The sequence below is a fragment of the Vulpes lagopus genome, chromosome 4 (genome assembly GCF_018345385.1).
Source record: "Vulpes lagopus strain Blue_001 chromosome 4, ASM1834538v1, whole genome shotgun sequence".
Classification (NCBI taxonomy): Eukaryota; Metazoa; Chordata; class Mammalia; order Carnivora; family Canidae; genus Vulpes; species Vulpes lagopus.
Genome location: NC_054827.1, coordinates 133,046,388 through 133,069,123, shown reverse-complemented (window position 1 = coordinate 133,069,123; position 22,736 = coordinate 133,046,388). Strand labels below are relative to the sequence as shown.

The window sequence follows — 22,736 nt, the reverse complement described above, 5'->3', positions numbered from 1 at the left end:
AGGCTTACGTAAAGGGAATGAGCAGTCATTCAGGGGCCTTAAGTAGGGTAATGAGTCAGTTATACTTTAAAGTATCCTCTTGGTTTCAATATCGAAAATGGATTGAAGGAAGCAGAACTGAAGGTATTAAAGTCTGTAAACTGTACAGTAACCCAAGTATACAGTTATGGTCTTGTTTAATGAGTTGGTGATTCTGTGGATGAAGTAGATATCTTTGAAAGCAGTAAAATTATTCTAAGAATTAAAAAGGATCAAGGAATGAAAAAATTCCATCAATTTTAGGTGTTTTGAAGTAATTGGTAACTTGAAATGTTTTTTTTAGCATATAAGTTAGTAATTAGGTAGGGAAGTAGTAACAAGTAATATAGACAAATCGAATCACAAGGAGTGAAAGCCATCTGCTTAGCTTCTTTCCATAAATGTCTTAGATTTGGAGCACATATTGACAAGTTAATTTTGTAGAGTACTTACTTGACTTGAGGCACCTGGGTGGCTTAGTTGGTTAAGCATCTGACTTTCGGGTCTTAATCTCAGTATGGTGAGGTCGGGCCCTAATTGGGCTTCACTCTGGGCATGGAGCCTACTTTAAAAAAAAAAAAAAAAAAGGACATTGCTTGACTTGTAGTAATTAATCTATTAATTGTAAAGGAGTTTTGACTCAAATGACTGTTATATGTGTCAGATATAAAAATAATAGTAATAGGTTCCCCCCAAAATAATAATTGTAATTGGTCCTTCAAATGCTCATAAGTAAGAACTGATGGACTCGATCAATTTCATTTCAAGGTGATCTGTTAGAGTTAGCATTTTCACTTTGTTGGCTTCTTATTCATCCATGCTAAGACAAATAGGTGATTAGAGACTTAGAATCTGAAATGATATTGTGTAAGTTTGCATGTTATTCTATTATTGCTAACTAGCTATTTGATTTTGGATAAATTTCTTAGACTCAAAGCCTCAGTCTCTCCTCAGTGCCAGTGCCTTTCAAATAAATTGTAAACACCTGGAATTGTTGGGTTTCTTTAGAGGCGGAGCATTTATTAAAAGCTTTAAAAAGAATTTATGTCATTGACAACATTCAGTTTACTGAATGCTTTGTCTTCCACGTCCCTCCCTTCAGCTAGGCAAAATGATGGTAATGTAAGTATGGATTTTTTTTTTAATCTGAGGTTTTCATTTTCTTGTAGTCATACTTGAACTATATGTGTTTTTGTTACTTAAAAACTCAAGTGTGTTTTATATTCTAGGTCCAGTTTATCACTAAAATATGGCATCCTAATATTAATCTGAGGTTTTCATTTTCTTGTAGTTATACTTGAACTCTATGTGTTTTATTTCTGTTACTTAAAAACTCAAGTGTGCTTTATATTCTAGGTCCGGTTTATCACTAAAATATGGCATCCTAATATTAGTTCCGTCACAGGGGCTATTTGTTTGGATATCCTGAAAGATCAATGGTAAGAGATTTTGAATTCACCTTCTTTCCTCTCAGTCAATTCCAAGGCTATATTTAGAATGTTACACATGTAATTGCCTCAGAACATAAGCATATATTATACTTTCTCTTATTTGGGCTGTGATTTTAAAACTTTATGACATCTCTTAAGTGCATATTCAAAAATGTGTTGGGATGTGTGGGTGCCGCAGTTGGTTAAGCGTCTGACTCTTGGTTTCAACTCAGGTCACAATCTCAGAGTCATAGCCCCAGCCCCACTTTGAGTCCCAAGATAAGCTCAGAGTCTGCTTGAGATTCTCTCTACCTCTTCCTTTACCCCTGCCATCACCTCTGCATGCGCACTTGGACTCATGATCTCTCTCAATAAATAATCTTTTTTTTTTTTTTTGAAGTGTGTTAGAATTGAGATCACAGTGATTTACATAGTGACTTATTAGGTAATGTCAGATGCTAGCTTTATATTTTGAAAAGTCTTGATTTCATTTATTGTGGTAAATTTGGTTCTTTGCGATCTCTGGAAGATACTTGTGAAAGATTAAAAAAATTAAGTATTGAAGTAATCAGCTCTGATTTGGATGGAATATAGGCAACAAAAATGTTAAAAGTTATGTTAAGTGAGCTTAGTCAAGGTTCTCAAATTCAAAGAAACGAGTACCTATCTTTGTAAGTGATATCTTTATTTGCATAGCACTTTATAGTGCTTTCAACATGTTTTGTCTGATTTGCTGTTGGTAGCAGAGTGTTTAGGAGTTCCTACCCTGGAGCCATTAAGTTCAAATCCTCACTCTCCTATTAATTCAGCTGGGGTCTTGAGCAAATTACCTAGACTTTGTGCCTTAGTGTCCTCATCTCACAAGATGGGGTTAAAACCTACTTCATAGGATATTAAAAGGATTAAGTGAATTGTTTTATGTAATTTTCTTAGAGTAGAGCCTGGCATATTCTAACAGTATGACTATAAAAAACTAAGACAAGAAGTATATAAAAGGACATCAGAATGGGCAAAAACACTAATAAGCTATGTGTTTGATTTGTTAAGAAAGGGAAAGAATGGAACCTGAACAGAGTGAAACAGGAATGACATATAATGTTTGTGTGATTTGGTTTATTTAGTCTGGATAAACAGACAAGAACTCTTGGTATGGTTTTGCTTTTCCATTCTAATAGAACATCTGAGTAAAGCCTCCTCCCTCAGATCATCTCTTGGGGTCTGATTTCGTGATCTGTAGTCCATACCCTTAAACATTGAATAGTGTGGAATAGACCTTGTTTTATTCTGTCACTCTTTTATTTATTTTAAAATCTGTACAGTATCTGTACTGAATAATTTTTAAAATTTTATTTAAATTCAGTTCATTAACATATAATGTATTACTGGTTTCAGAGGTATAGAGGTCAGTGATTCATCAGCCTTATATAATGCCCAATGTTCATTACATCACATGCCCTCCTTAGTGTCCATCATCCAGTTACCCCATCCCTCCATCTTCCTCCTCTCCATCGACTGTCAGTTTGTTTCCTTTGATTGAGAGTCTCTTATGATTTGTCTCCCTCTCTGATTTCATCTTCTTTTATTTTTTCCTTTCTTCCACTATGATCCTGTTTTGTTTCTTGAATTCCACATCTGAGTGAGATCATGTAATTGTCTTTCTCTGACTTATTTTGCTTTGCATAATATACTCCAGTTCCATCTGTGTCATGGTAAATGAAAGATTTCATTTTTTTAAATTGATGGCTGAATAGTAGTATACACACACACACACACACACACACACACACACCACATCTTCTTTATCTACTCATCTGTTGATGGACATGATGGCTGTTGTGGAAATTGCTGCTATGTGCACGTGCAGATCACTACATTTGTATCTTTTGGTAAATATCCAGTAGTGCAATTGCTTGGTCATAGGGTAGCTCTATTTTCCATTTTTTGAGGAACCTCCATACTTTTTTTCCAGAGTGACTGCACCAGTTTGCATTCCCACCAACAGTGTAAGAAGATTCCCCTTTCTTCACATCCTCACCAACATCTGTCTTTTATTTACTTATTAATTTTAGCCATTCTCGTCAGCGTGAGGTGGTATTTCATTGTGGTTTTGATTTGTATTTCCCTGATGCCGAGTGATGTTGAGTGTTTTTTCATCTGTCTGTTGGCCATTTGTATGTCTTTTTAGGAGAAATGTCTTTTCATGTTTTCTGCCCATTTCTTGATTAGATTCTGTCATTCTTTTATTTTGTGACTTTTCACATTTTGTAGGCCTCAGTGTTTTTATCCATAAAGTTATCTCAGAGTCCTCTTATAGTAGATTGGTCATTCAGTGATACTAATGAATTTTTGCAGACATCGTACTTCTTTCACTTGGTTTCTGGGACATTAGTTCTTCTATTCTCCCCTTTCTGTGCCTATTCCTGGACTCCTTAACTATTTCCTCCCTCGTTTCTAGGAGCTTTGCAAATGAGAATACCTTGGGCCTCTCTTTACTTCTGCTGCTTTTCATCTGTACTCACTTCCTTGGTATGCTCATCTGATTTTAAATACCAGCAACTCATAAATTTATCTTTCTTGAACTCCAGACTCATATTCTCATGTCTGCTTAACATCTCTACTTCAATATGTGTGTAGTAGACATCTCAAACATGTTGAAAACTGAATTGATGTTCCCCCAACCCAAAACCTGTATCACTTCATCTAAGTTATTGGCAGCTCCATTCTTGCATTTGTTCTGGTCAAAACCTCATCATGATCCTTGGTTCTTATTTCTCTGGTACCCTGTACTCTGTTTATAAATCTGTTGGTAAAACCTCCAAAATTTTATTAGCAGTTTCACTATTACTACCTGGCCCGAGTCACATTACTTCTTTCCTGGATGATTACTGTAGCCTGCCTCTCTGCTTCTGATTTTACCCTCCTCAGCAGTTCTCGGCAGCCAGAATGATACTTATCTCTCTGCTCCTCCTGACATCCCCTTTTAAAAACAAATAAAGCTCCAGACTAAAATTTTCCACTGACTTCCCTTTTTGTTCAGAATTAAGCCAGCAATAACTGCATTTCTGATTATCTCCCTATAGACAGTTGAAAGATTATGGTATATTATGTAGAAAGAGAACTTGGCACTTTTGTACTGAAACACTTTTTGTCAACTGTCCCATTTCCTTAGGCTGGTGTGAAATAGCTGAATTTAGTCTCACTTCATATTTATATAATTGTAATATTTAAAAATGTCAAAGACACAATGGATAAAAATAGGTGAGATTAGGTATACATGGATATCTAATACCCTAAGCTGCCTCCCACCAGATTTATTGAGGTATAATTGGCAGTGGTTATTCATGTTTCTTTAGCTTCAGAGCTGGAATTTGGTAAAGAAAACTACAGGATAATAATATTCAGAAAAACAAGGGATGCCTGGATGGCTCAGTCGTTGAGTGTCTGCCTTTGGCTCAGGGCGTGATCGTGGGATCCTGGAATCGGGTCCCACATCAGGCTCCCCACGGGGAATCTACTTCTATCTCTCCTGAATAAATAAATAGAATATTTTTAAAAAAGAAAATAAATTGAATAAACATTGAGTAATTTCTAGGTGTACTGGAAAAAATTTGTCTTGGTCTTTTGTTAATACATGTAGATGGTGAGTTACCTTTAATGTTTAACAACTCTATGTTAGTATGGTTTATTTTTTTAACTCCACAATGTGTCCTATGTAGAAACTATTTTCTGATGTTTTTCCACTGACAACCTATTTTGACTATAGGTGTCTATTTACCTGGGGAAGTAGAAGAAAACAACTATACATAAAAATTGTACTTAAATGTGGGCAGCCTGGGTGGCTCAGTGGTTTAGTGCCACCTTCAGCCCAGGGCGTGATCCTGGAGACTGGGATCGAGTCCCACGTCGGGCTCTCTACATGGAGCTTACTTCTACCTCTGCCTATATCTGCATCTCTTCTCTGTGTCTCTCATGAATAAATAAATAAAATCTTTAAAAAAAATTGTACTTAAGTGATATTGTCCTTCTAAAAGACATGAACAGGCATTAAGAGAATACCTAGATGGTTGAAAAACAGTGCTTAGCATTATTAGTCATCAGGGAGATGCAAATTAAAATTACAATTAGATACTACTACACACTTATAAATAGTTCTCGTGCTCTGATGGTAGGAATGTGGTTCAACCACTCAACCTGCAGTATCCACCAAAGCTAAATATGTACCTTTGATATGGCCTAGCAATTCCAGTCCTAGGTCTCTATGCAAGAGAGATAAATGCATTTGTCCACTAAAAGACTTGTACAAGAGTATTTATAGCACATTTAATCAATAACCCAAATGTTTATCAATAAGAAAATGGATACTAATGGAATAATTATACAATGAAATGCTACACAGCAGTTTAAAAAAAAAAAAGCATATTAACATGAACAACATGGATAATTCTCACAGACATGCTGAGTGACCAAAGCCAGACACAAAGAAGCATATATTGTATGATTCTGTTATCAAATTCAAAATAAACCAAAACTAATTTATGATGATTGAAAGCCCTACTGAGTCTGTGTGCATAAATATTTAATTAGTCCTCTTAACTGTTTATTGAGATCTGAGCAAAATTAATTTACTGAAGATAGGTTTGCAAGGTACATCATCCACTGACTATTAAAATTAGCTGACACATTTTGAAATTTTACATTCTTATTTGCCTGTTAGGATTTGTTTTTTCCACACAATCCTAAAAATCTCAGTGTATTATGAATTTAGTCAGTACTACGTAAAAAGAACAGTAAATGTAATGAAAGATTGTATTTTCACTTGTATACTTTTTCACATTACTAAATTTAGATTTAAAAATTAATGTAGAGCAGTCAAAAAATACGCACATTTCTTTACACTATCAAAGATGCTCTATTTTCTACAGTATTTAAAGCCAGAAGACTAGGTTTTGCTTTGATAATAATTTAATTACAACTGGTTATTAATTTTTTGTCCAGCTTTTTAAAACGTTGCATTTAGGGTATTTTTTCCCTCTAGCATCTAGTATTTATTTATTTATTCATTTTACCTGCACCCACTCTTATTTTTTTTTTTAATTTTTTTTTTTATTTATTTATGATAGTCATACAGAGAGAAAGAGAGAGAGGCAGAGACACAGGCAGAGGGAGAAGCAGGCTCCATGCACCGGGAGCCTGATGTGGGATTCGATCCCGGGTCTCCAGGGTCGCGCCCTGGGCCAAAGGCAGGCGCCAAACCGCTGCGCCACCCAGGGATCCCTGCACCCACTCTTAAATTGTGTGTGTGTGTGTGTGTGTGTGTGTGTGTGTGTGTGTGTGTGTTTTAAGGGAGGGGTGCAGAAGGAGAGGGAGAGGGGAGAGAATTCTATGCAGACTTCACACCCAGTGCGGAGCCCAACATGGGGCTTGATCTCACAACCCTGAGATCATGACTTGAGCCAAAATCAAGAGTCCTACACTTAACCAGCTGAGTCCATTTTTTTGTTTTTATTGAAGTGTAGTTGACATACAATATTAGTTTCAGGTTTCATTTACGTATCTTTTAGCCAACTAATTTTTTTAAGATTTTATTTATTTATTCATGAGGGACACAGAGGGAAAAGCAGGCGCCACACTGAGCCACCCAGGGATCCCACCAACTAATTCTTAATAGCTGATAAATACCTCCCCTAATATTTCATTATGAAAAATTTTAAGCATACAAAAAAACATAACTTTTTCTCATTGAGATTGTTATGAATCAAATCTAAGATTTTTTTTTTTTCTTCCATATTGAGAGCAAAGTGTCCCTTTCAGCATTCATCTTTAGGTCCTTAGTTTCTGATTTTTTGAAGTTGTAAGTCCGGGGGTTTATAATAGTTTGTGTATTCCAAATTAAGATACTATAAATAAAAGAAGTAGAAAGTATTATAATAAGAATTTACAAATCTGTAAGGGAAGAGCTTCTCACTTTAAAAAAAAGTTTTTTATATTGTGAAATACATATGACACAATTTATCATCTTAGTTTTTTTAATTGACATATATAACATGAAATCTTAACTGTTTCAAGTAAGTGGTAAGTGTACAGATGAGTATTATTAAGTATATTCATAGTGTCGTGCTACCAGTCTCTAGGACTTAATTTTTTTAAAGCAATACTAGGTTCACAGCAAAATTGAGAAGAAGGTATAGAAACTTCCCGTATACATATGCATAGCCTCCTCCATTATCAACATCTTCTATCAGAATGGTAAATTTGTTGCAGCTGATGAATCTGCATTGACATCTCTCAGTCACCCAAAGTCCTTTTGTCTATATTATGATTCACTCTTGGTATTGTCTATTCTGTGCATTTGAACAACTGTATGATGACATGTATCCATCATTGTGTACAGAGTATTTTCAGCACTCTAAAAATGTGCTCTGTGCTCTCTTCATCCTTCTACCCTACTCCCTTCCACCTTTTCATCTTTTGAACCTGAATCTATACCTTTTAAATAATAACTTCCCATTTTTCTCACCCTCCAGCCTATGACAACCACCGTTCTATTTTCTGTCTCTCTGAATTTGACTTTTCTCGGTACTTCGTGAATCATAGTATTCCTGGCTTCACTTAACATAGATGTCATCAGGCTTCATTCACATTGCAGCATGTGTCTGATTTGTCTTCCTTTTTTAAGGCTGAATAATATTCCATTGTGTGTATGTATATACCACATTTTGTTCATGGGTTGATGGAAATTAGTTACTTCTACCTTCTGGCTATTGTGAATAATGCTTGTTATGAACATGGGTGTACAAATATCTGAGTCCCTGTTTTCAGTTATTTTGGATATGTACCTAGAAGTGGAATTGTTAGATCATGTAGTAATTCTATGTTTAATTTTTTTTAAAGAATTGCTATACTGTTTTCTGTAATTGTTCCATGCATAAGGATTCCAATGACTCCACATCTTCACCATCAGCTGTTATTTTTGTTTTGTTAACTTCCTAACAGATGTGAGGTAGTATTTCATTATTTGATTTGTTTCCCTAAGGGTTAGTGATACTAAGCATCTTTTCATGCACCTATCAGGTAATTTGTATATCTTCTCTGGAGAAATGTTTGTTCAGGTCCTTTCTTATTTTTTAATTGGGTTTTGTTGTTGAGTGATAGGAGTTATATATTTCAGGGATTAACCCTTTATCAGATAAATGATTGGCATATATTTTCTCACATTCTCTGACGTGCTTTTCATTTTATCCTTTGCATAGGAGGTTTTTCTCTCTACATAATTAATTTTGCTATTAGACCAATTTCCCTGTTTTTTCTTTTGTTGCCTGTGCTTTTGATGTCCTATCCAAGAACTCATTGTCAACTCCAGTGTCATGAAGCCTTCCCCTATGTTTTCTTTTAAGAGTTGGATAATTTGGGACAGCCCAGGTGGCTTAGCGGTTTAGCGCTCTTTAGTCCAGAGCGTGATCCTGAAGACCTGGGATCAAGTTTCATGTTGGGCTCCCTGCGTGGAGCCTGCTTCTCCCTCTGCCTGTGTCTGCTTCTCTCTCTCTCTCTCTTTCTCTCTCTTCTCTTTCTCTTCTCTCTCATGAATAAATAAATAAAATCTTTAAAAAAGAGTTGTATAATTTTAGCTTTTGCACTTGGGTCTTTGATCCATTTTCACTTAATTTTTATGTATGTGTAAAACAAGGATCCAAATTCATGCTTTTGAGGGCTCAAGTTTTAAAAATATTTTGGCTTATTGAGATATAATATATAAAGCTATGTCGTGTTATTAGGTTTTGCTCAGATTTGTGAGATTTAAATAGCTTTTATTTATGTTTTCTTATTTTTATTGCAACTTAAAATTATTGTGAGTTTTTTTTTTTTTTTTTTAAGATTTTATTTACTCATCTGACTGAGTATGCATGAGTGAGGGGAGGGACAGAGGAAGAAGCAGACCTCCCACTGATCAGGGAGCCAGATGTGGGGCTCCATTCCAGATCCCAGGATCATGACTTGAGCCAAAAGCAGGTGCTTAACAGAAGGAGCCACCCAGGTGCCCCAAATTATTGTTAGTTTAATAATTGTTTTAGTATGAAATACTTCCTTGAAGGGTGCCTGTGTGTCTTGGTTTAAGTGTCTGCCTGCTTCTCCCTCTCCCTCCACCTGCCACTCCCCCTGCTTTTGTGTGTGCCTGTGTGCACTCTGTCAAATAAAATTGTAAAAAAAAAAAAAAAAAAAAAAACCTTCCTTGAATGAAGATTTTTCTTTAGTATTCAGATAAATTTCCTTGGAAGAAATAATTGTATTAGTTAAAAATTATATAACTTAAGATTTTATTTATTTGAGAGAGAGAGAGGGTGCGCATGAGCGGGGGGGGAGGGGTAGAGGGAGAGAAGCAGATTCCCCATTGACCAGGGAGCCCCAGGGTTCTGAGATTGAGCCCTGCATTGGGCTCTGTACTCAGGGGAGTCTGCTTCTTCTCCCTCTGCCCCCCTCATTTTTCCCTCTGACTCGTGCTCTTTCTCTTTTAAATAAATATATAAAATCTTTAAAAAAAATTCTGTTCTCTTTTATGCTAGTTTAGCATTTCAGCTAATTTTTGTGTTCTGACCAATTTTTCCTATTCTTGTAAGCCTTTCTAAAAGGGTAGATTGATCAATAAAAAATTTTACTCTGATTGCATTTTAGATGGTTCATTTGTAAGTGATTTTTAATTAATATATAAGATACAGATCTACAGTTGTGTATTGATTTTATTATATTGTTTTAAAACAGCCTTTCTTTCTTTCTTTTTCTTTCTTTCTTTCTTTCTTTCTTTCTTTCTTTCTTTCTTTCTTTTTTTCTTTCTTTCTTTTTCCTTTCCTTTCCTTTCCTTTCCTTTCTTTTTTCTTTTCTTTTCTTTTCTTTTCTTTTCTTTTCTTTTCTTTTCTTTTCTTTTCTTTTTTCTTTTCTTTTCTTTTCTTTTCTTTTCTTTCTTTTATTTATTTATTTTAGAGAGGGAGGGAAAGAATCTTAAGCAGACTTTTTGCATTGAGAAAGCCTGACATGGATCTGTCTCACAACCCTGAGATCGCTACCTGAGCTAAAACCAAGAGTTGGACACTTAACTGACTGGGCCACCCACATGCCCCTAGAACAGCCTTTCTTAATTAGCTCAAACTGTAATCCGTTAAAGCAGTATTTCTCAGATATTAGGTTGCATACGAATCACTTGGAGTGCTTGTTATAAATCACCCTAGAGTTTCTGGGTGATTCAGTAGGTCTGGGATGAGACTGAAGATTTTCATTTCTTAAAGTTCCCCAGGTGATGTTGACACTACTGGTTGGTGAAACTACACTTTATGAGATACAGTGCCTTAAGGCGTCCGTTGTTGGTAAAAAAATTAACTTTTACTGTAATCATCTAGGATGGTGACGTCCTGGAAAATTGAGAAAAAAAAGTGACTCAGTAATTTTCTCTGTTCCATGGTTATAATGAAGGATCCATTTGAAAAAGATTTAGAATGATCTAATTTGTATGGTTAAAATGGGTATATTGGGGGGTGCCTGGCTAGCTCAGTCAGTAGAGCATGTGACTCTTGATCTCTGGGTTTTGAGTTTGAGCCCCACGTTGGGTGTAGAAATGACTTGATAAAATGGGCTTATTATTTAATACTCTCAGCATTTTATGTATTTCATTGTTGTGTTTGTATTTATAAATATTTCTGTATTGATCAAAGAGTTCCTTAACAGAAATGCTAAGAATCCTTGCTGATTGTAGATACCATTTTTTAGATAAATATTTGCTTTATATAGGTGCATAAATTAACTGATATATTTAAAGCAAATAACTTGCTCTAGTTCAGAATGTTATGAAATGATTTCAGGCTTTCTTGAAAATAAGGAATATTTGCTTGATGGTATCTTATGTGTTTTTAGAGTCACATTGAAAGAAAATTACATGTACTAGTTTACTACTTTATGTCTAGAGAAATGGATAGAAAGTCAAGTCAGTGAGTAAAGCTGACCAAAAGGATATTGGCAACAATAAGAAAAGTAAGTCCAGTTCAGGATGGTTTGAATTGCTCTTAGAAATAGAAAGACTCATTCGTTCATTATAAAGTCAAGGAGAAAAAAATATGATAGGCAGATATATAAATTTCTATAACTTAGTTATATGATTAAGATAAAAATCTAGATTATTTTTAGCTCCAGTAGTTTTTATATTCAGAAAATCACTTAACTTTTGTCACGCTGCATGTTCTTAACTGAGATGTTTTCTTGTTTTGTTTTTTAGGGCTGCAGCAATGACTCTCCGCACGGTATTATTGTCATTGCAAGCCCTTTTGGCAGCTGCAGAACCGGATGATCCACAAGATGCAGTAGTAGCAAATCAGGTAAGACTTGCTTGTACTTACCTGTGAATTTCTATTACTGTAGTGATTGCAGTGTTTACACATGAGCATAGTTCTATTTAGAAAGACTAAATTTGGAAATGGTTTTCTTTCTCATGGTAAGATTATTTTGTCAGATGTAATAGTGAAAACCTACTGATTTTTAATACACTACTTTAATTGAGTATATGATGCTTTTTAAAAAACTATTAATGGAAATTTTCAAGCCTAATGTCAAAAGATTTATATAGTGAACACGCATATTCCTACCTGCATCTGGATTCTGTTATTAGCATTTTACTATACGTGCTTTATAATGTGCGTATCTATCTATCCATCCCTCCATTTAGTGATAATCCTTCCCTGGTAATTTTAACCAGCTCTTGCTGTGACTGAAGTGGCATAGTGTAAAAGTTACGAAGGATCTTAAAATTGCCAGATGGAATAAATATTTTTTAGTTTTGATCTTTCAGTTGATGTGATCTCCAAGGCAGAGGTCCGCAAATTACACCTAGAGTTACTGTTTTTGTAAATAATGTTTTATTGGAATACGACCAATTCCATTTGTTTACTTATCTGGTCCTGTGAGAAACCCTGTTCTATGCCATTAGGATTTACTGAGCTTTTTTTTTGTCCCCCACCTGGAATTTTTTTCTTCTCTTAACTTCTAACATACTACTCTCTTCTCATCTTGGTAGTTGTAGTTGTTCCTTCTTAGTTCCTACAAGTATTTCTTTTCTTCCTCCTAAAAAGAGTTCCTTGGTTTAGACCTCATTCCTTTTACTTTTACTGTTGTATATGGTCACGTGGATGATCATATCTACACTGATACTATCACCTGTAAGTTGAGAAAATGTTTAGGCATTACCTCTCCTTGAGTGCAAGAGCCTGTTCAGAACTGAATAGTTATATATGTTTCATGGATAACTCAGCATAGCATTCCCAAAACTGAATGTAGAATCTTGAATCCTTGGGGCAGTGCGGGTGGCTCAGTGGTTTAGTGCCGACTTCAGCCCAGGGCATGGTCCTGGAGACCTGGGATCGAGTCCCACATCAGCTCCCTGCATGGAGACTACTACTCCCTCTGCTTATGTCTGTGCCTCTCTCTCTCTCCGTGTCTCTCATGAATAAATAAATAAATAATCTTAAAAAAAAAAAAAAAGAATCTTAAATCCTGCGAACGTGACCATCCTTCTATGATACCATCGCTTGTTTAGTTAAGTATCCAAGCCACAGACTTGAAATTCTCTGTGCCTTCTTTTCTCTTGGTGATTCCATTCCCAATATCTCTCTCATACTTCTCTGATTGGCCTTAGTTCACATTTTAAAAAATGTCTTAGTTCAACTGCTCTGTTAGCTGTCCCTTCTTTTATCTGCTTGATAGCAGTGAGCTTTTTAAAGTAGAAATCTTACTTTACTACTAAAAACTTATTAGAAGCTCGGATATCACCTACTTGGTAAATCCAGATTCTTTGGTTTGCAGAGTTTTTCCATGATTTGAACTGTCCACAAAACCAGCTTCATCTCCTAATTTCTTATTATTCCTCGGACTCCTGTTTTTTATGGACTCCTGCTTTTTTAAAGATGTCATTCATTTCTACCCGTCAGTTCACCTGGTCTGCTATGTTTCCTCTGCCTGGTTCCTATTAATAAACCTGTTCCTTTCCCTTGAAAAGCTGTTTGCTCTGGGGTACCTGGGTGGCTCAGAGTTGAGCATCTGCCTTTGGCTCAGGTCGTGATCCTGGGGTCACGTCCTATATCAGGCTAGCCTCTCTCTCTTCCTCTCTCTCTCTCTCCCTCTCTTTCTCTCTCTCTCTCATGAATGAATAATTAAGATCTGAAAAAAAATCTGTTCACTCCTTATTTTGTGTGTATCCTTATTAATATAATATTTGTTTCAGAGTGCTTAGAATTAGGGTTTTACATGCTATATATATGTGCTGTTCGTTTGCTTTTGGTAGTCAGCATGGCTTGAAGTCTCAGCTTTGATTTCCTGTGGAGTTATGAGCCTCATGGGCTGAGGCTGGACATAGAACTTTCTCCAGCTCCTAGAACAGTTCGATAATTTGACATATTTCCTTGTTTAGAATTCACAAGAATTCTTAATACAAGTGGAAACTAGATGTATTATTTTAATATATAATAGAAGCATATCAGTCTTAGAATATTCAATACATATAATTTTACTTACTTTTCAAAAGATTTTACTTACTTTATTCATGAGACAGACAGAGAGAGGCAGAGACATAGACAGAGGGAGAAGCAGGCTCCCTGCAAGGGATGCCAGCACTCCAGAATCAGGCCCTGAGCCAAAGGCAGATGCTCAACCACTGAGCCACCCGGGCATCCCCATGTAAAGTACTTTTAAAAGGAATACTAAAGTGAATTGAACAGTTATTTTAAATATATATACTTCCATTATTAAGTAATGTTGGTTCCAAAGTATTAAGAATAAATTTATCTGGGCAGCCTGGGTGGCTCAGTGGTTTGGTGCCACCTTCAGCCCAGGGTGTGATCCTGGAGACCCAGGATCAAGTCCCACGTCAAGCTCCCTGCGTGGAGCCTGCTTCTCCCTCTGCCTATGTCTCTGCCTCTCTCTCTCTTTCTCTGTATCTCTCATGAATAAATAAATAAATAAAATCTTTAAAAAAAAATAAAAGTACTGTATGGTGGGTTCATAAACATCTCAAAACATGGTATAAATTAAAATACTGCATATTAGGGCATCTGGTTGACTGACTCAGTCTGTGGAGCATGCAACTCTTGATCTCAGGATTGTAAGTTTGAGCTCCATGATGGGTGTAGAGATTACTTAAAAATCTTGTTTTTTCCTTTAAGTTGTCTCCATGCCCAACATTGAGCCAGAACTCAAAACCCCAAATAAAAGAGTTGCATGCTTTACCTCTGAGCCAGCCAGGTGCCCCCAAAATAAAATCTTTTTGAAAAGCCTTTGCACATGGTATTTTCTTGAATCACTGTATACTAATACAGTTTCAGCAAAATAGCAAAGTCCACTTGTATTCTATTCTGAGCTGTGGTTAATATGAAAGTTGGTTCGCCTGGGTGGCTCAGTGGTTGAGCGTCTGCCTTCGGCTTTGGGGCGTAATCCTGGGGTCCGGGATTGAGTTCTGCATCGGGTTCCTGCATGGAGCCTGCTTCTCCCTCTGCCTGTGTCTCTGCCTCTCTCTTTCTCTCTTGTCTCTCTCATGAATAAATAAATTTAAAAATATATATATATATGAAAGTTGGTCACATTTGTTAGTTAATGTCCCTACAATTTTAGAAGCAAATAATTCTCTTTGGTTGTATAATGTTTGACACTTTGCAGTGTTTAGAAAAATGTGTGTACATCACTTCACTGGTATTAGTTTTCTGTTACTTACATCTATTGAAATTGGAGATTAAAATTGGTAAGTATAAAAATAAAATAAAATAAAATAAAATAAAATAAAATAAAATAAAATTGGTAAGTATAATTGCTCTTTTTCTTTTCTTTTTTTTGTCAACATTTGTGAATCAGAGCTTCAGGTCAGACTTTTTTTCTTGAGTGACCTTGTTTGCAACAGAAAGTTGAATCAATCACATTTTATTTATTTATTTATTATTTTATTATTTTATTTATTTATTCATAAGAGACAGAAAGAGAGAGAGAGAAACATAGAGAGGCAGAGACGCAGGCAGAGGAGAAGCAGGCTCCATGCAGGAAGCCTGATGTGGGACTCTATCCCGGATCACGCCCTGGGATGAAGGCGATGCTAAACCCCTGAGCAACCAGGGCTACCTAGAATCAATCATATTTTAAATGTAAATTATTTTTACTTAGAAAAAGCCAGTTCTTAGGTCATTAAGTATTGAATATTGTGACTGCATTGTCATGTTGTTCAATTTTTTCCTTCATTATAGTACAAACAAAATCCCGAAATGTTCAAACAGACAGCTCGACTTTGGGCACATGTGTATGCTGGTGCACCAGTTTCTAGTCCAGAATACACCAAAAAAATAGAAAACCTATGTGCTATGGGCTTTGATAGGGTAAGTACCAAAAAGCTTGCTTTTCTGATGTAGTTACTGATTTCAAATTATTGCTGCAAATCCTTGGCTGACAAAAGTCATTCAAAGATGCTATAAATCAGGTTTTATAAACTTTCTTCTGTTATTATAATCAGTGATTTTTTTTTTCCTTTGGCTAATTCCAGTCATTGGTTTAGAAGCTTGTTATGCACTACAGATACAAGGTGTGATTTTTCAATATGAAGACAGTGCATGATTCAGTATTTTAAAAATATTTTGAGATTTGATTTTTTTTTTTGTCCCCTTTCTTCCCTACAGAATGCGGTAATAGTGGCCTTGTCTTCAAAATCATGGGATGTAGAGACTGCAACAGAATTGCTTCTGAGTAACTGAGGCATAGAGAAAGAGCTGCTGATATAGTCAAGCTTGCCCCTTCTTGAGGAGCATCAACATCTGTTATTTTTAGGATTCTGCATAGATTTCTTTTAAACTGGCATTCTTGCCTAATGATGTTATCTAGGCACCATTGGAGACTGAAAAAAAAATCCCTGCTCTGTAAATAAAGCTAATTAAACGTCTGTGTAAATTTAAAAAGGGGAAATACTTTAATTTTTTTTTTCTTAATAGTGTAAAAATTCTTTGAGCTAAGCTAAAACCATGGAAAAAACATGCTACTTTAGTGTTTAGCAGTGTACCAAGACTAGCAAGAGTTTGCTTCAGGATTTCGTTGAATAATTAAGATAATATTTTGAGTGTGTCAGGGCCATTCAAATTGTTGGTGTTGCATCACAGCTACCTTAACTGTTTTTAACATGGATCCTCTGTGCCTGTGAATTTACTTGCATGCTTGTACTTGACTTCTTAGGATGGGTAGCTGAAAAGACCACCATTTTAAGCATTTGAGAATTCTTAATATGAGATTTATCCAGAATTGAAGATGGTGACCTATTCAGAGCCTTTTTGTCCTTGTCAACAGACTAGGACACCATATCTATTTTTCCCCTTCTTACCACACACAGCTAATATTCTAATAGTAAATTTCTCTATATTTGGTGGGGAAATATGCCGAGGGACAGTATCCCTTGCTCCATTTTTAGGTCATACATTTGGAATGTTTTGTTATAGCTCTTCACTCTTAAAACTTTCCAATGTGAGTAATAATGTAAAAATGGAGCTGCCAATTTTGTTCCTCTTGCAAAAATAGTAAATACTTGTTGCAGTATTCCCAAGATTTAATGAAAGAACCTAACTTAATTTTTCAGTGAATTTGACATCTTTCTATTTTTAAACTGATGAAATTTTCTTTGAGAACTTGAAATGATGCAATCAACTATTGGCAGTTTTTTAGCCTAATTTTGGCTTTACAGAGATTACTTTATCAGGTACTTTAAAAGTCACTCTTGATTGCATTTGCCCCTATTGACACATGAAAGCTGTGTGGTGTTCTACTGTACATACTTCAGATACACATAGGAATAGAAGTGTGTTATAAATCTAGCTTTCTTTATGATGTTTCTGATAATACGAGAATTGAAAACTTTACCTTTTCTTGTACATAGTCAGACTTTCTATTCGTATTAAAGTTACATTTCATTCTAAGTTCAAAAGTTTGAAAATTATTAGTTTTGCAAGCTCAAACACTAATGTGACCATTTTATGAAGACTGAAATGGATTTATGCAGGCAGTTCTATACATAGAAACAGTTCTTATTAAATTTTCAGGACCAATGCAGAATAACAAAAATGTAATGGAATGAGAATGAATTAAAGTAAGGCTGTATATTGAAAGTCATATTTATAAAAGGTTTGCTTTCTTCAAGTGTTATTTATCCTAAATTATAATCATTAAGTGTTTGGAAAATAGTTTTGAACCATAAATTCAGCATAATTTCATTTGACTTCTCCATAATCTTAGAAGCAATAAAAGAACCATTATTAAATATATTGTAATATTAAAGATGTGAGGTTCTTCCAAAAACTTGTAAGGCTTTCCTAATTAATAGTAAACTCTTGTAGTTGATATTATTGCATACTAAACACAAGTTGCTATGTTTTTTTCCCCTATATATTTGCTTAAGCATAAATTTCTTTATACAATCACCTCCTTTAATTGTTATAGTTTAGTTACTTTCTAAAGATGCCAAAGGAAACAAGATTTTTCTTTATTTATTTTAAATAGCTAAAACCTTGTACTTTTCTTTATATTTTGAAGTAAGGTTGGGATTGTGTGAAAATGTGGGCAGCTTTGTTCCACTATTGGTTAGTTTGTTTTGTTTTGTTTTGTTTTAGTGGAGGGTTGGTTTGGTAATATTTGGATTATTTTAAATATCAAACACATCTACCCAATTAACTATTTGCCTATATTATCAGGGTATATTTAATTGTCCTGTGGTTAGAAAAAGAGAATGAACTCAGAGGTTACTAAGGTCAAGCATTACATACTTAGCTCTTGGAGGCAGCTATACCTTTATACCTTGCCTTTGATTTTTATGCACATTAGCCCCATAGGTAATCTCATCCAACTATACTTAAACATCCTCAGTGCCCAGGAAATTGAAAAGAATAATATTTGGTATGAGAGGTTCTCCATAATGCATTTTCATTTCAAAAATTTACTTACCTCCTTTACATTAAATGTGATAATCCCTCTCTCTTTTCTGGTGCATTTCCCACCGTCTTTCAGTTTCTTGTTTTTCACTCTTCTACAGATAAATGTATTTCCCCAAACATAAAAATTAAGGCAGTTTTTCCCCCTCTGGTCTTAACGTGTTTGGGAAAAGGACACTAAAAGTGCAGGTCTAGAGAAAAGATACCCTGGTGGAAATTATTTTTATATTTCTGACTTTTTTGTGATTCATCAGTTGTAAAGGCCTCAAAAATGATGGTTAAATATATATATATTTAATGCATATATATATATATATTAAATGATACCTCATTTAGGGCAGGCAGATTTGCTAGAGGTCACTGATATTCCAGTAGGCTTTTATTATAATTGGGTGTTTCCTGGGTATGTCCCCAACTTTTAAAAAGACAAATACTTAGTTGTATAGTATTTCAGTACAGATTACTGACTGAATGAATGAATAGCAATTTGTCACCCAAGTAAGTATACAGTAGGTGGTATATAAATATTTGAGGAACTTTGTACTAAATTAAATTCTTTGAGTTGGCTCCCCGAAATATTTGGAATTGTGACTGTGGTTTTCTTAAACACATAATACATTCAAGTATATATATATGTTTGGATTCTGGGTATTTTTCTTTTGAGGAGAGTAATCTATGAAATGAAAGTAAGACTGACTTTTTTTTTTTGGAAGTATTTCACGATTGTTGGTGGCGCTTAAAACTATGCAAAAATAATTTTTAAAGTATCTATGAGAAAGAATTGGCAGTTAAAGTGGATATTGCTTATTTATGCACTATAGATTGCAGCATATTGTGTTACTGTTTAGGCTGCTTATTAATAAGTTTATCGCTATGAAAAGCAGATCTTGGCTATAAGTGTATGCCTGATTTGAGCTTTTAAAACTCTGCAGTAGGGATATGATAATGTTCCCACAGTACTTATAGCAACACAGGAAAAAATAAAGCATTTTTGTTTTAAAGATTTAAGATGGATTCAGGCAGGGAAGCTTTGGAGTCAGGTATACTTTCTTGTACATAGATGGAAACAATGTTTGGATATGATGATAAAGGAAGCCGTCTGTTTACAGTTAACTTTATTTCATGGACTTTTACAAAATGATGTTGTATTAATCACTTTTTCTAGTTAAAGAAATTTCAATTCCAGGGTACAAACCATTGATTTTTAAAATTCGCATTTCCATTCCTTTAGTACCAGTTTAATATAAATGCTTAACATCAGCTGTTTGCTATCACTGGGGAAGAAGGTAACTTGAAGTATTTACTGATAAATAGCCTTTTCCCAATGTTACTTTTCTGCCGTGTCTAACATATAATGTCACATGTTCTGTTTGCACTGTTGCAATATGGATCAAAAATCTTGTGGCATAGGGATAGGGGAATGTTAGTATCTCCCTTGTCCTGTTCTGTTACTGCTTTATTGGACTGATCTACCCTCATAAACCTGTGATCTTCACCTAAATGTAAGTTGTGAATGTGTCACCTTTTGCTTGGTTATTTCAACCATGCTGCTATATATATCAGGTGTGGCACAGTTTTATCAGTTTGGTTCTAGGGGGTGAGTGAATACAAATCATTGCACTGTGCTGTTAAACGATCCTTGTGTGCTTGCTGTTACCTACTTTTTACAGGCATCATAATAAAAGCTAGACTATTTCTTTGGGGGGAAAGAGACTTATTTAATGTAATTTAAAGACTTTTCCAATAGAAAATGAAATGCTATTGAAAATAATATCTATTTTTTAGCTTTCAGCAATTGATGGTGCTTTGTTGTGGTGTCTGCTGGAAGTCTACTGCCATTATAGGGATTCTCATTAACCTCACTGAGAAAAGAACCTTGCTTGTTAGCTTCTCTAGATCTCTATTCTAAACAATCTGTTAGTGATGATAAATTCTGTAGGAGGGTCTATTCTGAGCCATTAACTTCCTGTAAGGGGAAAATGGGAGGGTTACCAGAAAGACCATTGAAGCAGGGTGGGCTGTGGGTGGAGGGTTGGGTATTTGTCTTGAGAATTAAAAACTACGAAACACTTTTGTACACAACTGATTTTTTTAAAAATAAACACATTTTTAAAGATGTTGAATTTTTTTTCCCCCCTTACTGGGAATTCTTAAAAATAAATGCATGCATGTTTTCCCCTGAAAATGGTTTATATCTTCTTTCTGGGTACTCCTCTAAGGATAGGCAGTTAAGCTTCCACATTACTTTGAGCAAGAAAAAGAACCAGGTAGATCTGTCTCCTAGACAAGGTTCATAGTGATGAGGATATGATGATAAATGGGATAAATTATATTGGATCCTTGAATTTAAAAATGTGTTGAAACTGTTTAATTAAAGTTATTTATTTGAAAATAGAACATTATTTGGCTAGGTTCTAATCCAAAATACAGAGTAATCCAGAGTGAGTTGGTACTGAAAGTAATGTTTATTCTGTTTTCATATATGCACACAAGTCATTCCGGAAAGAAGGTGCCCGTTCCCATGGAAAAGACTGAATTGTTTCAGGAAGTCCTGGGTTACTATCCTTGGATTACCCCCTGCCTCCAATACTGATAATTTAAAAGAAGCTCTATTGGTTAGGTTTTGTACTAGTTTTTTCACATGGCAAAACTGATTGTTACTTTATGTCTCTAGGGCATTCATAACCAGCTCTCAGCAGACCTATGACTTTTCTGTAGCCTGGAGATGGAATTCCTCCTGACTGGAATACCAGTATGAAGTGCTCTTTTCATGGAGCAAGCTGGATCTTTACATATTAAATCAAGAATAACAGATGGAATTCAAGTGAGGTCTCATACCAACCCCTAGCAAAAGATGGTCAGATTCAAGGGTAGTAAACACTTGGTATATGTTTTGTTTCAATCATTGAAGAATTGAAAATTTTCAGTGAAATAACATGAATTCTCTAATGCCTTTTAGAAGTAATGTCCTATAGTAATATACTATCTACTCATGTATTCATGTTGTAATGTTCCTTTTACCCCATTTAATTTTAGTAAAAAGACATTCAAGCACAACTTTATTTAATCTCCCTGTTGTAAACTGACCTTTTAATAAGATACAGAACCAAAATCAAGAAGGCCAAGCTGTTTAAATACTCAGTGTACAATATATAGAGCCTTTTATAAATACTTATAGGTAAAACAAATACAATAAAATTGGACATTTGAGACACCCAAAGTATTTTCTTACAGAGTTAATATACCTAATACTTTGTTTCTCATTTACAGCATAAAAGCTTTGCTGCATGTACAGAATATGACTAACTTGATGTAAGAGCAACTAGTCACAGGCCTTTTCTTTTTTTTTTTTTCTTCCCCCACAGGCCTTTTCTTCACTTACACAGCTAACATACAGCTCTTTAGTTACTGTATTTATTCCTCAGTTTTTAATATGTGAAATACATTTTTCCTTTTTGTGCACATTATTGTTTGCATTATATTATGAGATGAATGACATGAGTTGGATACCTAGAGTCACAGGGGTTTTGTTGTAGAAACCCCATGGTATTGTATTTCTATGTGCCTACTAAACTCGGTAGCATTTTAAGACTTATAATGCTATTCTTGTTTTCCTTGAAAATAGGAAATATGGAGGGATCATTTGCAAGCATGAAAAGGAAAAGCAGTTCAGGTGGGAGTAAGGTCTTCAAGGAAAGTGTACCCAAACCAGTCAAATCAATGGTATGAATTGAACAGAATGTTTGATAAACTAGCTTCAACTGTAAGGTTCCATGACTTCAGTTGAAGTTACTTCACATGCACCAAACATACTTTTCTCTGTCTTTGGAGTAATAGAAAAATAGCAATTTTCTTGGTTTATGGAACACATAGAAAATGGTCATTTAAACCACAAAATCTAATTAGCCCTGAAAGCCATTTTATTCCATTTGTTTTATTATTTTCATTTTAATATTTTATTCCACTATAGGTGCTTTGATTCATAATTGCATCATTCCATCTGTCTTTGTATATGAGGAGATGTGTAGCTCCTTTCAGATTAACCTTAAGATGTCATGACATAGAGATAAAATCAAAAGACAAAAACAGATTTGGAGCACCTTGCTGGCTCACTAGGTAGAGTATGTGACTCTTGATATTGGGGTCGTCAGTCAAGCCCCACGTTGGGTGTAGAGCTTTTTTATTTGTTTGTTTGTTTAAAGATTTTTATTTATTTATTTATTTAAAGATTTTTATTTATTTATTCATGAGAGATACAGAGAGAGAGGCAGAGACACAGGCTCCATGCAGGGAGCCTGATGTGGGACCCGATCCTGGG

At 35.0% G+C, this 22,736-nt stretch overlaps 1 protein-coding gene across 3 annotated transcripts in view; it reads left to right on the top strand.

Annotated features, from left to right (window-relative positions):
* Positions 1 to 16,405, top strand: part of UBE2K (ubiquitin conjugating enzyme E2 K) — a 63,558-nt gene extending 47,153 nt beyond the window's left edge. For all 3 annotated transcript variants that reach the window (XM_041753082.1, XM_041753081.1, XM_041753083.1), the window contains 4 exons: positions 1,375 to 1,457; positions 11,704 to 11,803; positions 15,704 to 15,832; positions 16,130 to 16,405. In XM_041753082.1, the coding sequence (XP_041609016.1) occupies positions 1,375 to 1,457; positions 11,704 to 11,803; positions 15,704 to 15,832; positions 16,130 to 16,204 (387 nt within the window). In that variant the 3' untranslated portion in view covers positions 16,205 to 16,405. The remainder of the gene's footprint in view (positions 1 to 1,374; positions 1,458 to 11,703; positions 11,804 to 15,703; positions 15,833 to 16,129) is intronic.
* Positions 16,406 to 22,736: the final 6,331 nt, after the last annotated feature.